The following is a 14,801-nucleotide window of genomic DNA, read 5'->3' as shown; positions in this document are numbered from 1 at the left end:
AAGTTTGTGTGAAGATTTGTAGCTCGGGTGCTCGTTGTTGTGGTTCTGTTCGCCGAGTTGGAAGTTTTTGTTGCAAACGTTTCGTCCCCTGGCTAGGTGACATCATCAGTGCTTGGGAGCCTCCTGCGAAGCGCTTCTTTGATGTTTCCTCTGGTGTTTATAGTGGTCTGTCCCTGCCGTTTCCGGTTGTCAGTTTCAGCTGTCCGCTGTCGTGGTTGGTATATTGGGTACCCAGCACTGATGATGTCGCCTAGCCAGGGGACGAAACGTTTGCAACAAAAACTTCCAGCTCGGCGAACAGAACCACAACAACGAGCACCCGAGCTACAAATCTTCGCACAAACTTTGAACTATTAGAAGACCCAAAGACACAGACACCAAATACCACTAACTTCATCAATAAGGAGAATATTATCAAGCTAGTGGACCTATGCCTTACCACCCACTTCACCTACAACACCAAAAACCTACAGACAAACCAACGGAAAACCCATGGGATCTCCAATATCAGGGTTCTTAGCAGAGGCAGTAATGCAGAGTCTTGTGCAAACAGCTCTGTCAACCATCCAACTCAAATTCTGGGTCCGCTATGTGGATGACACCTTTGTCATCACTAAACGAAACAAATTAGAGAAACCTTCAAGACCATCAATAATATCCTTACTAGCATAAAATTCACTAAAGAGGAGGAAAACAACAACAAACTGCCATTCCTAGATGTCACAGTAGAGCGAACAGCCAATGGGGAACTTCAAACTAACATCTACAGGAAAACAACACATACAGGCCAAATACTGAACTACAGAAGCAATCATCCCAACATCCACAAACGAAGCTGCATCAGAACATTATTTCAACAAACCAACACACACTGCAGTACAGAGGAACTACACACAGCAGAGAAGAATCACCTATACTGTGTAGTCAAAAAGAATGGGTACCCAATGAACACAGTCCACTGATTTCTCAGCAACAAATCCAAACAAGCAGACAAACCACGTCCAGAAACCCTCGCCACTCTCCCCTACATCAAAGACATCTCAGAAATGACTGCCAGACTACTCAGATTCCTTGGCATCACAGTAGCCCACAAACCCACCAACACACTAAAACATCAGCTAATGAACTTTAAAGACCCTATACAGAAAACAAGCAAAACTAATGTCATTTACAAAACACCGTGCAAGGACTGTAACAAACACTATTTTGGACAAACAGGCAGAAAACTAGCCACCTAAAACATCAGCTAATGAACTTTAAAGACCCTATACAGAAAACAAGCAAAACTAATGTCATTTACAAAACACCGTGCAAGGACACCGTAACAAACACTATTTTGGACAAACAGGCAGAAAACTAGCCACCAGGATACAGGAACACCAACTAGCCACAAAAAGACATGACCCTCTCTCACTAGTATCCTCACATACGGAAGAGGAAGGACACTACTTCGACTGGGACAACACATCCATTTTAGGATAAGCCAAACAAAGAAATGCATGAGAATTCCTAGAAGCATGGCATTCCAACCAGAACTCTATCAACAAACACATCGAGTTAAACCCCATCTACCACATGAGAAAAGGAACAGAAGTGACTTCACCACAGGAAATGACATAATCAACCCAAAGAAACCAAAATATAAATAGAAAGCAGGAATTTTCAGCATTGCTTTGCCTGAGGCCCACTGAAGATGTTACCTAGTAGGGTAACAAAACGTCTGGAAATGAACCTTCCAGCTGAGAGAGAATGTGTCTCTTATGACCTTCTATGTTGATGCTCTGAGATATAATGCATTAGTGCATTTTCTCACTTTACTGGAACCAAGTAAGTTTCATGTACATGTCAGTTACTTCACCAGATTGTAACCAGAGATGAGTACCTTCAGTCATATGGGGAAATTGGAGAAGTTAGGATAGAGCAATTTAGGGTGAGATTTAATAGAAGTATTTGAAATGATGAAGGATTTTGATATAGTGGATGGGAAAGATCTGTTTCTATCAGAAGGGCAGTCAGTAGCCAGAGGGCACAGGAACTAAGATAATTGAGAAATTAATCAGGGAAGAGATTAGGAATATTTTTCTATAGTGAATTTTTACAATTTAAGGTCATAAAATCATTTGGCCATCAAGCCTTCTCTGCCATGTGATAAAATCACACAGTTGATCTGATTGTGATCTTAACTCAACTATTTTTGCCTGACCCCATACTTTACTCAATCAATCATCAAACTCTGTCTAAATCACCCTTGAATATATTCAATGAACTGAAATGCACTGACTGAAAAAGGTGGTAGAAGCAGATTCAATAGCAATATTCAAAAGGAAGTTGGATAAGTATTTGAAAATTTTAAAAAAGGGCAATAAGGAAAAATTGGAGTATTGGAACAAATGAGAAGTTTTTATGGAGGTCTGGAATGGAGATTATGGGTTCAATTCCTTTGTTCTGTGCTCTAAGATTTTATTCCATTGGCATAGCAGACACCTAATCCAGTTTGTTGGGCTGGGTCTGTATCAGAATCCCAGTGCTAACCATAGTACTTACTTTCAGGTATGAATGCAGCTATTAGACAAGTGCTCCCTGACAACAGACCACCTGCCGCAAAGGGAAGGCGCCGTCCAATCCGCTCAATGGTTGAAAGGATGAGAATTGCTGCTGGGATTTCTACTGCTCCCGAAATGAAGAAGTCAAGGTAAATATTTCCTCCCAGAGTTCCCAAACGCATGATAAGCCCTTGGTATACCAAGGTAATAGCAAACCTGTAATGAAGTTGCGTGCATATTACTCCAGTGGCAACTTAACAGAATCAAGATAATTCCAGATGACAGTGTGCCATTCTTAAGATAACAGGCTATACGTCATTGCAAAGATTATTGTATCACAGTATCACAGATCATTGTGATACATGAAAATATGAACTTTTCCTTTCTACTGCACAGTGTGTGTTCAGGCAATCAAATTGGATAAACCTCAACAGGAACCATCCATATTCAAGCTGGAATTTACCCAGCAGATGTCAATGGAAATCATCAGCAGGTAAAGGACACTCAGACATTGCCCCATTAACAAGGTTTTTGTGTGTAATTCTGCAATTCTTAGAACTAGGTATTTAGGCAGTGATTTTGTAAAGGCTACATTACACTGTTTATAAATGTAATGATTACATAGTGAGAAATAATTAAATTAAATGCATACAATTGATTATTCTATCAGAGTGAAACAGGATAAAATGGTTAGTGATTGAATTTCAAAAGAATATACAGAATATAGACTATTTCACACCCTTTCTCCATTTGTAGAATAACATGATAGAATGAATGAGAGCAGCCAATGAATGCTTTCAGCTATTTTTTAACTACAGGTTCACAGAGCACAATATCTCCACCCTCCAGAGTGTAGTTCCATTCAATAAGGCTGAATAAAAGACTGCCAATTCTTTGACACTGCTATCTTAAAAATGAGCTTAAAGCCCCAGTCTTGGCAAAAACAGTCATGAGGGAGTGCAGAAAAGGTTAATCTGGTCCATTGAATGAGTGAGTGAATCATTTAGACATGGTATCTACACCTGCGGACCATAATGTCATAGAGATGTACAGCAAGGAAACAGACCCGTCAGTCCAACTCGTCCATGCTGACCTATATCCTAAATAAATCTAGTCCCATTTGCCAACATTTGGCCCATATCCCTCCACACCCTTCCTATTGATATACCAATCCAGATGCCTTTTAAATTCTGTAATTGTTCCAGTCTCCACCACTTCCTCTGGCAGCTCATTCCATACATGCACCACCTTCTACATGAAAAAGTTGCCCTTTAGATTCCTTTTAAATCATTCCCCTTTCACCTTAGGGCAATGCCCTCTAATGTTGGACTCCTCTACCGCAGGGAAAAGACCATATTTATTTACCCTATCCATTGCCCTTCATGATGTTATGAACTTCTATAAGTTCACCCCTCAGCCTCTGATGCTCCAGGGAAAATGGCCCCAATCTATTCAACCTCTCCCTCTAGCTCAAACCCTCCTACACTGGCAACATCCTTGTAAATGTTTTCTGAGCTCTTCCAAATTTCACAACAACCTTCCTAAAGCAGGGAGACCAGAATTTCTTGCAGTATTCCAAAAGCCCTAACCAATGCCCTGTACAACCAGAACATGAACTCCCAACTCCTAGACTCTATGGACTGACCAATAAAGGCAAGTGTACCAAACCCTTCTTCAATATCCATCTACCTGCGATTCCATTTTCAAGGAACTATGAACCTGCCCTCCAAGGTCTCTCTGTTCAGCAACACTTCTCAGGGTCTTGCCATTAAGTGTATAAGTCCTGCCTTGATTTGCCTTTCCAAAATGCAACACCTTATATTTATCTAAATTAAACTCCATCTGCCACTCCTCAGCCCATTGGTTCATTTGATTAAGATCCTGTTGTACTCTGTCTACTGCACCTCTAATTTTGGTGTCATCTGCAAACTTCCTAACCATACGTCCTATGTTCACATCCAAATAATTTATATCCATCATGAAAAGCAATGATCCCAGCACCGATCCTTGTGGCACAGGCCTCCAGTCCGAAAAAACAACCATCCACTCCCATCCTTTTCTTTTACCTTCGAGCCAGTTCTGTATCCAAATAGTTAGTTCTCACGGTATTTCATATGATCTAACCTTGCTAACCAGTCTACCATGAGGTATAGACCTAGCCATTTTTGGACTAATGTTAATTAATTAAAATCAAACAGCACCAGGTAATAGTCCAATAGCTTTATTTGGTAGCTAGGACCCTGGTGCAATCTTGTGATGAGATTGTGCTTTTTATGCCCACTGGATGCAACCAGGGTGGACTTAGTTAGATAGGTTAAAGATAGAAGATTGATAATGTCCAAGGAATAGTCTCTTAACAATGTAAAGGTAAGATTAGAGCCTGATAAGTTTCAGATTACCATGCATGCGATAAACAAAGAAGACTAAGCCTGGAGACAGTTCTTGACCTTGCCTTTACCTCCATCAGTCTGTCTCAAACCCAGCTCTTAGTGGACAGAAAACCACATGATAAAAGTAGATGGCAGCAGTGGGATCCACTATTTTGAAAATCATGACATTAGTGTAGATCAAGAATCAGACTAAAATCAATGGAGAAGCAAAGAACTAAAAACAAAAACTACTTTTCCAAAACAACGCTTTTAAGACCAGTGAGAAATCAGCTATCAAGCTGAATAGAAGCTATGAATTAAAAACAAAGTTCCTACAGAGAAGCCACCAAAGACACTTGTAAAGATATTTTTAAAAGTTAGCAGTAGGGGGAACAAGGGAAAAGAAAAATCAATGAGATCAGTTTTTCTAAAAAAAAACCCAGCAACCAAGGAGAGAAATTCAGATCAAGCACCCATTAAAAGCGGCTAACTATAGGACTTGTAAAGCAGATTAAATCTCTTAGAGGGTATTAAAAAAACCCTGAAAAATTGGGCTGAGAGGAAGAATTAACATACCTGTCAGTGTTTAGCAGCTTTTAGATTATTTCCTCAATGGCAGATTTGACAGTGAACAAGTTAAGAAAATTATTCAGAGACAGGTTGAAGAGACATTGATTGGGGGAAAAAAACTGTATTAGTACTTTTTCCTAGAATCAGAAGTTTCAGAGACCTAAAGGTTTATTAGTTAAATCCATTAATATTTCAACAATTTGGGTGAGTAACACAAATATTATTCAGTAGCTAAGAAGCATTGTTAAGTTTAATTGTTAGAAAAATGGCATTGGAGACAAAGCAAAGAAGTGTGGATCTGTTCGCATTGTATCAAGTTCAGCATGAAAATACCTCAGATGGGGAAAGATTTGCACAAACATTATCAATGGCAGCCATCTTTGAGACTGTCAGGAGTTCATTAAATCTTATTGACTGAAGCTTTTTTTTTGAGAGACGGAATTTCTACCCACAGATCTTTTGGAAATCCTTCAGCAATTTGGAAAGAAATATTTTATTCATCTCTATAAAGACATCATACTGGAAAGGAAAAGCAAACTTTACATGAAGCACCATTTAAAGCAACATAATCTTCAAAAGATTTCCATTTTAACATGATAACAATAAGCATCCTTACAACATAAATTAAACAACTTTAAACAATTGAAACTACTCGATAACAAAATGAGTGTCATACCAAGCGACCAAAATCCTATCAATCATTATCCAAATCAAGAACAAATAAGACAATGGCAAAATCATGCTTCAATAGCAGATACTAGCTCTCTGGTAAATTTGTAAATGGTTTCATTAATGATGCAACTACTATCTGAACTATTAACCTATAGAAATGTACAATAAGAGATTATTTGCAACAGAATACTAATTGGTCTCAGAAAAAGCAATTATTAAACTTCTTCAAACAAAAGAGGATCTATTTATAGAACAAACAGTCCAAATGGAAGTGAATACAGAGTCTAGGGAATTGTTCAATAAGCATTATACAGTAAAGGTACATTTAATCCAAAATGTTAACTACATAAAACACAATAAAACATTTAACCAGAGGACACAAACCTCTCATCTGAAAACTATACAAAATGTGACACATTCAATGCACGATCCAAAACAATCCAATGCTACAGTATCTTATCACAGCTGTAGCACCAAAGCAGCACATCAGCAAAAACCTAACTGTCCAGATTTATTTGAACAATGTATTCATTATATGAAAATATGTCACTTCTAAAAGATGTGCTATTCTCTAAAGGATTACATATGAACAAACATAATTCTCTTCTCCGAGAAATAACACCATCACCAAAGCCTGAAGCTAATGATGAAGAAGAAAATACAGTCTGTCTTCCCCATTTATTCCTGCAGTTACATCCATACAAGACCCTTCAGCAATTACTACTTCAGGGTGCATGGTAAACCTGCCAGATGAATTAAAATTGGAAGCTAGTAGTGTAGGCATAAGGACTTCCCACTGTACTATCCACAAAAGTACAACTGTCCCTGATCTCCTTAGATAACTAGAGATAATCTTGACTCTCAGAAAATGCAGTTTCCTCTTTGAAGGACTGTGATAAATCCAAATTTATTTCATTATATTTCGATGTCAGTGACTCTGCGTAAGGACTCTGGCAGCTAATCTCTTTTTTTTTTTTATTTACACTGATGCCTCCTCGTTCATTCATTCCTACCTAGTTGAAATCACCCACCTGCCCAAAAAGCATCCTTTCCCACCATGTGCGGCATGGTGGCACAGTGGTTAGCACTGCTGCCTCACAGCGCCTGAGACCCAGGTTCAATTCCCGTCTCAGGCGACTGACTGTGTGGAGTTTGCACGTTCTCCCCGTGTCTGTGTGAGTTTCTTCCGGGTGCTCCGGTTTCCTCCCACAGTCCAAAGATGTGCAGGTTAGGTGAATTGGCCACGCTAAATTGCCCGTAGTGTTAGGTAAGGGGTAAATGTAGGGGTATGGGTGGGTTGCGCTTCGGCGGGTCGGTGTGGACTTGTTGGGCCGAAGGGCCTGTTTCCACACTGTAATGTAATCTAATCTAATCTAATGTAATCTAATCTAATCTAATTTTTAAAAAATAAATAATCACATCACTTCAAACTTTTTCAATAGAACAAAAGCTTCTCAATAAGAAAGAAAGTTTTACATTTATATACTGCCTTTCATGACCTTAGGATGTTCCAAATCTCCTTCCAGACAATGAAGCACTTGTGTAATACAGCAACAGTTATGATGATTTCTCCACAATTCTTGCGAACTACAATGTGCTAAAGTACCAGGTAATGTTAGTTGTGGCTCGGGATACAGGATTACTGTGAACACTCAAACCTGTTGATAATACCCAGTCTTTAGATCCCAAATTGTGATTTTTAAGCCTATCCTGACTGATTTCCTTTGGAACATTAATCTACTCCAACATGTGATGAGGCAAAGCCAGACACAGGGCAGCATTGAGGAAGAAATCCACAGAAGCAGGGAAAGAGGTGGGTCATCCATCAAAAACATGGGACTGAATGTCAAGTCCCCATCAACAGGATGGAAGCATTAAGTTATCCTGGCAGCAGGAAAAAAAGGTGCAATGGCAATAACAATGGCATTATGGGGAGCTAATTTGTAATGGTTTTGAATGCAGTGATGAGTTATTAAACCACAACTTCCAATAATTAAATGTTACATGCGATTAATTGGGGAGGCACATGGGATCCATGGCCCTTCATTTTCCCACCTGTTTCGAGATAAGTGGGTGAGTCAGACCTCAAAGTGGAAGGTAATCAAAGTGGACCTCGAAGTGGAACTGACCATCACTGTTCAGAATTTTGGAAAGGCGAGGGAAAGCTGAGAAGCATCAGAGGGAATGTGACCATGGCTGAGAGAAGGTCAAGGGTCACTAAGGGAAGTTCGAAGGGGCTTGGTGAAGATGGGGTTTAGTAGAGTCATAGTCATAGAGATGTACAGAAGGAAACAGACCCTTCAGTCCAACCCGTCCATGCCGACCAGATATCCCAACCCAATCTAGTCCCACCTGCCAGCAGCCGGCCCATGTCCCTCCAAACCCTTCCTATTCATATACCCATCCAAATGCCTCTTAAATGTTGCAGTTGTACCAGCCTCCACCACTTCCTCTGGCAGGCATTCCATACACATACCATCTTTTGTGTGAAAAAGTTGCCCCTTAGGTCTCTTTTATATCTTTCCCCTCTCACCCTAAACCTATGCCCTCTAGTTCTGGACTCCCTGACCCAAGGGAAAAGATTTTGTCTATTTACCCTATCCATGCCCCTCATCATTTTGTAAAACTCTATAAGGTCACCCCTTAGCTCCAGGGAAAACAGCCCCAGCCTGTTCAGCCTCTCCCTATAGCTCAAATCCTCCAACCCTTGCAACATCCTTGTAAATCTTTTCTGAACCCTTTCAAGTTTCACAACATCTTTCCGATAGGAAGGAGACCAGAATTGCACACAATATTCCAATAGTGGCCTACTTCAATTGATCTTGAGGAAGGAGGGGTACAGTTGGACAAAGAGTGCAAAATAATCCTAGCATGTTGTCCCCTGCCCAACTGGAGTAGGCAAAGAGGAGGTGTGATAGAAGATTATAGGTTAAGACAGCAGGAGCAGTCTTCCAAGGAGAAAAATCAGAACATTGAGCAGGAGGAGCCTTCTGCACAATGCAGCACAGTAGAATCAGGCACTAAGCCAGTGAGGATTTAATTCTAACTCTGAACTTAGCTGCTCAAACAGCAAACGCTCATTTCTGATGTGCTAGCCTTCATACTGGTGCCCATGAGCTTCTGTAGTCATAGCACATCGCCATCCCTGCCATCATTAATTAATCTTAAGTAATTATGTGATGAATTATTACATAACGAATTTCTCTTTTAACTACCACTTTCTGTACTACTTAAAGCCTAGAATCCAATGCATTTACTGCTTTAGGATGATGTAAATAATTAAATCACTCATATCTTACTACTATTCTGTTAGATTCTCTTATAGAATTATTTCGCTTATAATTATTTATTGTTTGAAAGAAATATTTTCTCAATGTCAGCATTTGCACAGAATTCCGAAAACAACTTGTGACTTTCCTATGATGTCATTGCTTGATTTTCTACAAGCCCAACATTTTTATCATCCTCCCTGCTTTGCATATCTGCTGCGGGTCCATATTTTTCCATTCTTTAGAATAATTTATGCAATTAAGGTTAAATATTGGAAGAGACATGGAACTTTACAGTATGAGAGGAGGCCATGTAAAACATCATGTTGGTGCCAGACCTCAAAGAGCTATCACGTGGTTCCCAATCTTCTGCATTTTCCCTATAGCCCTGAAAATTTCACCCGTTTAAGAAAGTTAATTCATTTTACTTTGGTCAACACAGAGCCTCATAACTTGCTGGATAAAAAATATTCTTTATTTCCACCATTCTTGGCCTCTACTGTTAAATCTGTCCTATAATCTGCCCTGATACATCTGATGTCAGATGCAATTTATTCCTATCTACTCTAACAAAACCCTTTTAACAAAAAAAAGACTGCTTTTATATCTAAACTGCAATTCAAACATTCAGCTTAAATAAGCTGTGAAGCTTCAATGATGGGTATAATGTAATTAGGTGTGGCGAGAACAGGCTAAATGAACAAGGTTTTTTAGTCAAATACTTTCATTTTCTTAATATTGGTCCTTCAATCTGTTTTCTATATAATGCATGTATTTTATAAAACAGTTTATTTTCTCTAGGGAGTCTCCTAAAATCAAACATTTATAGAAAAAAAATCTCACCAGTTAAATGTCAAGATAAAGGTGTGTTTCCTCATCTGAGGAGTCCGTACCAGCTCTACAAAGGAAGGACGATTAAAGTCCTCACTGTGCTCTTCAACTATCTATAGGAATAAGAAAGTCATGCCTCAATATACAAATCTTCAATGAATGAAAGCGAACTAACAGAAAGCAATGTGACTCAAGAGGGTTGGAATATAAAAGCACCGTTGTGCTGAGGATCCTGTGATTGTATTCATTGGAGTTTAGAAGATTAAGGGGAGATCTAATAGAAACTTACAAGATAGTACATGGCTTGGCGAGGGTGGACGCTAGGAAATTGTTTCTGTTAGGCGAGGAGACTAGGACCCGTGGACACAGCCTTAGAATTAGAGGGGGTAAATTCAGAACAGAAATGCGGAGACATTTCTTCAGCCAGAGAGTGGTGGGCCTGTGGAATTCATTGCCGCAGAGTGCAGTGGAGGCTGGGACGATAAATTCTTGATGTCACAAGGAATTAAGGGCTACGGGGAGAATGCAGGTAAGTGGAGTTGAAATGCCCATCAGCCATGATTGAATGGCGGAGTGGACCCGATGGGCCAAATGGCCTTATTTCCACTCCTGTGTCTTATGGACTGGGGCTGTTCTGACTATGCCAGACTCTCATACTGGCCCAAGAAGACAAAAGTGCATTTGTTAGTCAATATAACACAAATTTTAAAAACAGTTGATGTTACCTCTAAAACAGTGTTAAAAATTTGCCTTTTAACAATTTCAAATCCATTAGCCTTCAAAGTGCTCAAGAGACATTGTGTCGTACTTTGAAAACATTTTGGTTCCATCAAGGAAAGGAAAAGTAATTCCACCTAGAGGGTGATTAGAGTCTTGAGCTCATTGCTTAAAAAGATTGGTAGTGGCAGAAAGTTTTGTCACATTTCAAAGTACTTGCAGATGCACTTGCATTGGTACAAGCTACAGAATGATGGGCCAACAGCTGGCAACTGCGATTGGACTGGATAGCTCTTTTATAAGTGGCAAAGAAACAACGAGCCAAGTTACTTCCTTTGTGCCAGAGATTTTCAATGTATGTCTGATGAATAATGATGTTTCTCTGTAATAATGTATAGCCGAAGTGGTTTCTCATTCAAACTGCTGGTGAAATTTTCAATCATACAAGAAATGACTTTTTTTAAGAAGCAGAAGAATTGGTGAGTGTCAATACTACAGTCTTCTCCATGTTAATTCACTCTCTCACATTTTGTCATGAATTAGGCTGCTTACCAGGCATCTCATGTGAAGCTTCTGATACTTGCTATGTACACGGTAAATGTTTACATTTACCCTTGCCAAACAACTAATTATCAACAATTGACAATCATCTCCTTGGGATCAATGGGAAAATGGATTTTACTGGGGTTGAGGAGCTTCAATGGAAATTTATCTTTTGGAGGTCATTCCATGTGAAACCTTTCATATGCTCTGATATCCAAAAGCTGAACTAGACTGGTCTAAGAAGACTTGACTAGACAGTCAAATTAGCAGTAAAGACCAAAGTTACTGGAAAAGCTGAGCAGGTCTGGCAGCATCTGTCAAGAGAAGCCAGAGTTAAAATTTTGAGTCCAGTGACACATCATCAAAACCAATGGTAGCTAGGAAAACATTATTTTTTTGCAGAAGACAGGGTGGAGGAGGGGGTAGGAAGTAAACAATAGATGGGGATAGAGCCCAAGGAGAGAGAAGAACAGTTGGAAAGACAAAGGAGTGGATAACAATCTGGTGAGGAGAGTGAATAGCTATTAAAGGAGAATGTTAGTGGTTAACAATAGGTAGTGTATAATGACAGACTATGTCATAACAAGGCCTGGTGTGTGTGGTAGGGGACTAGGCCATGGGAGAGTTCAGGCCCTAAAATTATTGAACTTGATTTTGAGTCCGGAGGGCTGCAAGGTTGCCAAGTGGAAAAAGAGGTGTTTTTCTTCCAGTTTGTGCTGACCTTTGTTGGAACACTGCAGCAAGCCTGAGACAGAGATATTGGCCAGGGAACAGGGTGGTGTGTTAAAGTGGCAAGCAATTGGAGGCGCAGGGTTTTATTTGTGGGCAGAATTTCAGTGTTCTGTAAAGTGTTCACCCAGTTTACGCTTCATTTCCCCAATGTTGAGGACACCACATTGTGAGCAGTGAATACAGGATAGACTAGCTTGTGAGAAGTGCAGGTAAAGCGTTGCTTCACCTGGTAGGTATGTTTGGGATCTTGGATTGTGGGGAGGGAGGTGGTGAACTGGCCTGTGTTACACCTTCGGTGGTTGCACAGGAAGGTGCCGTGAGGCTGTGGGTGTTGTTGGGAGTGAAGGAAGAATGGACCAAGATGTCCTGGAGGGAAGGTCCCTGCAAAAGGCAGATTAAGGATGGAAGGGGAATATGGAAGATGTGTCTGGTGGTGGCATCTTACTGGAGGTGGTGGAAATGATGGCTGATGATCTCCTGGATATGGATGTTAGTAGGATGGAAGGTAAGGACAAAGGAAACCCTATTGCTGGTGCGAAAGGGAAGAGAGTGAGAGCCAAAGTGCGGGAGATGGGTTGGACCCGGTTGAGAGCCTTGTCGACAATGATGCTGGGAAATCCTCGATTGAGGAAGAAGGTGGAAGCTTTGGAGGCTCTTGTTGAAGTTGGTCTCATCGGAACAAATACTATGGAGCCCGAGGAATTGGGAAAATGGATCAAAAGACCACAAGACAAAGGAGCAGAAATTAGGCCATTCAGCCTATCGAGTCTGTTTCACTATTCAATCATGACTGCAAAGATTTTTCAACCCCATTTTCCTGCGTTCTCCCCGTAATCTTTGATCTCCTTGGTAATCAAAAACCTATCTATCTATGTTTTAAAGGTACTCAATGACCTGGCCTCCACAGCCTCCCGTGGCAATGAATTTCACAGATTCACCACTCTCTGACTGAAGAGGTTTCTCCTTATCTCCATTTTTAAGGGTCTTTTCTTTACTGTAAGGCTGTGCCCTTGGGTCCTCATCTCTCCTGCCACTGGAAACATCTCCATGTCAGTTTTGAAAATTTCAATCAGATTCCCCCCACTCCTAAACTCCATCAAGTATAGTCCCAGAGTTCTCGAACATTCCTCATATGTTAAACTTTTCATTCTTGTGAACTGCTCTGGACCCGCTCCAGAGCCATGTGTTCCGAGGAAGGGTCATTGAACATTAACTTTGATATGTCTTCACAGATGCTGCCAGATCTCCAGAGTTTTTCCAGCAATTTCTGTTTTTGTTTCTGATTTACAGCATCTGCTGTTCTTTTGATTTTTGCTCAAATTAGCAGGTTAATTACAAAACCTGGAAGCCATAATTATTCTTCTTTGGCTCCAAGTCACTGCCATAACAAGGAGATGGTGCCGGTTAGACTAAGATTAGAAGGACAAGGGCAGCAGATACATGGGAATGCCACCACTTTCAAGTTCCCCTCCAAGCCACTTGTTATTCTGACTTGGAAATACGTCATCGTTCCTTCACTGTCGCTTGGTCAAAATCCTGGAATTCCCTTCCTAATGGCATTGTAGGTCACCCTGCTGCTCACCACCACCTTCTCAAGGGCAACTTGGGACGGGCAATAAATGTTGGCCAGCCAGCAACACCCAGATCCCACAAACGAATAAATAAAAAACTCAAAAGATTTCTAATCGCTAAAGCTGAGTTTCTCCAACCACACACCCAGCTAAACAAATCTTTAAAAAGTCTATTATATGTTAAACAAATTGTGGCAAGATATTCACGTATGGTTGCCTTTACTGGTCAGTGCATTGAGTATAGGAGTCGGGAGCTGTACAGGACATTTGTTAGGCCATTTTTAGAATATCATGGGCAATTCTGGTCTCCCTGCTGTAGGTAGGATGCTGTAAAACTCAAAAGGGTTCAAAATGTTGCCAGGATTGGAGGGTTTGAGCTATAGGGACAAGCTGAATAGACTGGGGATATGTTCCTTGGAGTGTCGGAGGCTGAGGGGAGATCTTACAGAAATTTATAAAATCATGAGGAGCATGGATAGGGTGATTAGTCAAGGACTTTTTCCCAGGGTGGGAGAGTCCACAACTAGAGAGCATAGGTTTAAGGTGAGAAAGAAAAGATTTATAGGGGACCTAAAGGGCAGCTTTGTCACACAGAGGGTGGTGTGTCTGTGGAACAAGGTGCCTGAGGAAGTGGTGGAGACTACAATTACAACATTTAAATGGTATCTGGATGGGTATATGAATACGAAGAGTTTAGAGGGATATGGGCCAAATGTTGGCATAATGAGACAAGATTAATTTAATATGTCTGGTCGGCATGGACGAGCTGGACAGAAGGGTCTGTTTTCGTGCTGTACAGTTCTATGACTCTAGGTTAATCACCTCAATTTTCTTTGAAAAGCTTTTCCCGTTCCTTTTTGCCATTTGCTGTATGACATTCACAGCTTCAGTATTCTTCTTTTGAGACAGCATCCACCTGGGAGACTCTGGGATCAACCTGCAAATGGAATACATCTAGTTTATTGTTAAGCTTGAAATACCTTT

The 14,801-nt window shown here is 40.5% G+C and overlaps 1 protein-coding gene across 4 annotated transcripts in view; it reads right to left on the bottom strand.

Annotated features, from left to right (window-relative positions):
- Positions 1-14,801, bottom strand: part of LOC122552969 (solute carrier family 22 member 2-like) — a 54,385-nt gene that overhangs the window by 18,717 nt on the left and 20,867 nt on the right. For 3 of the 4 annotated variants that reach the window (XM_043696290.1, XM_043696292.1, XM_043696291.1), the window contains exons 5-7: positions 14,640-14,754; positions 10,267-10,367; positions 2,545-2,759 (exon numbers count right to left, since the gene is read on the bottom strand). In XM_043696290.1, the coding sequence (XP_043552225.1) occupies positions 2,545-2,759; positions 10,267-10,367; positions 14,640-14,754 (431 nt within the window). The remainder of the gene's footprint in view (positions 1-2,544; positions 2,760-10,266; positions 10,368-14,639; positions 14,755-14,801) is intronic. The other variant, XM_043696293.1, reaches the window with a different exon arrangement.

The sequence above is a fragment of the Chiloscyllium plagiosum genome, chromosome 9 (genome assembly GCF_004010195.1).
Source record: "Chiloscyllium plagiosum isolate BGI_BamShark_2017 chromosome 9, ASM401019v2, whole genome shotgun sequence".
NCBI classification, from domain to species: domain Eukaryota; kingdom Metazoa; phylum Chordata; class Chondrichthyes; order Orectolobiformes; family Hemiscylliidae; genus Chiloscyllium; species Chiloscyllium plagiosum.
This window is presented reverse-complemented; position numbering and strand designations above follow the sequence as displayed.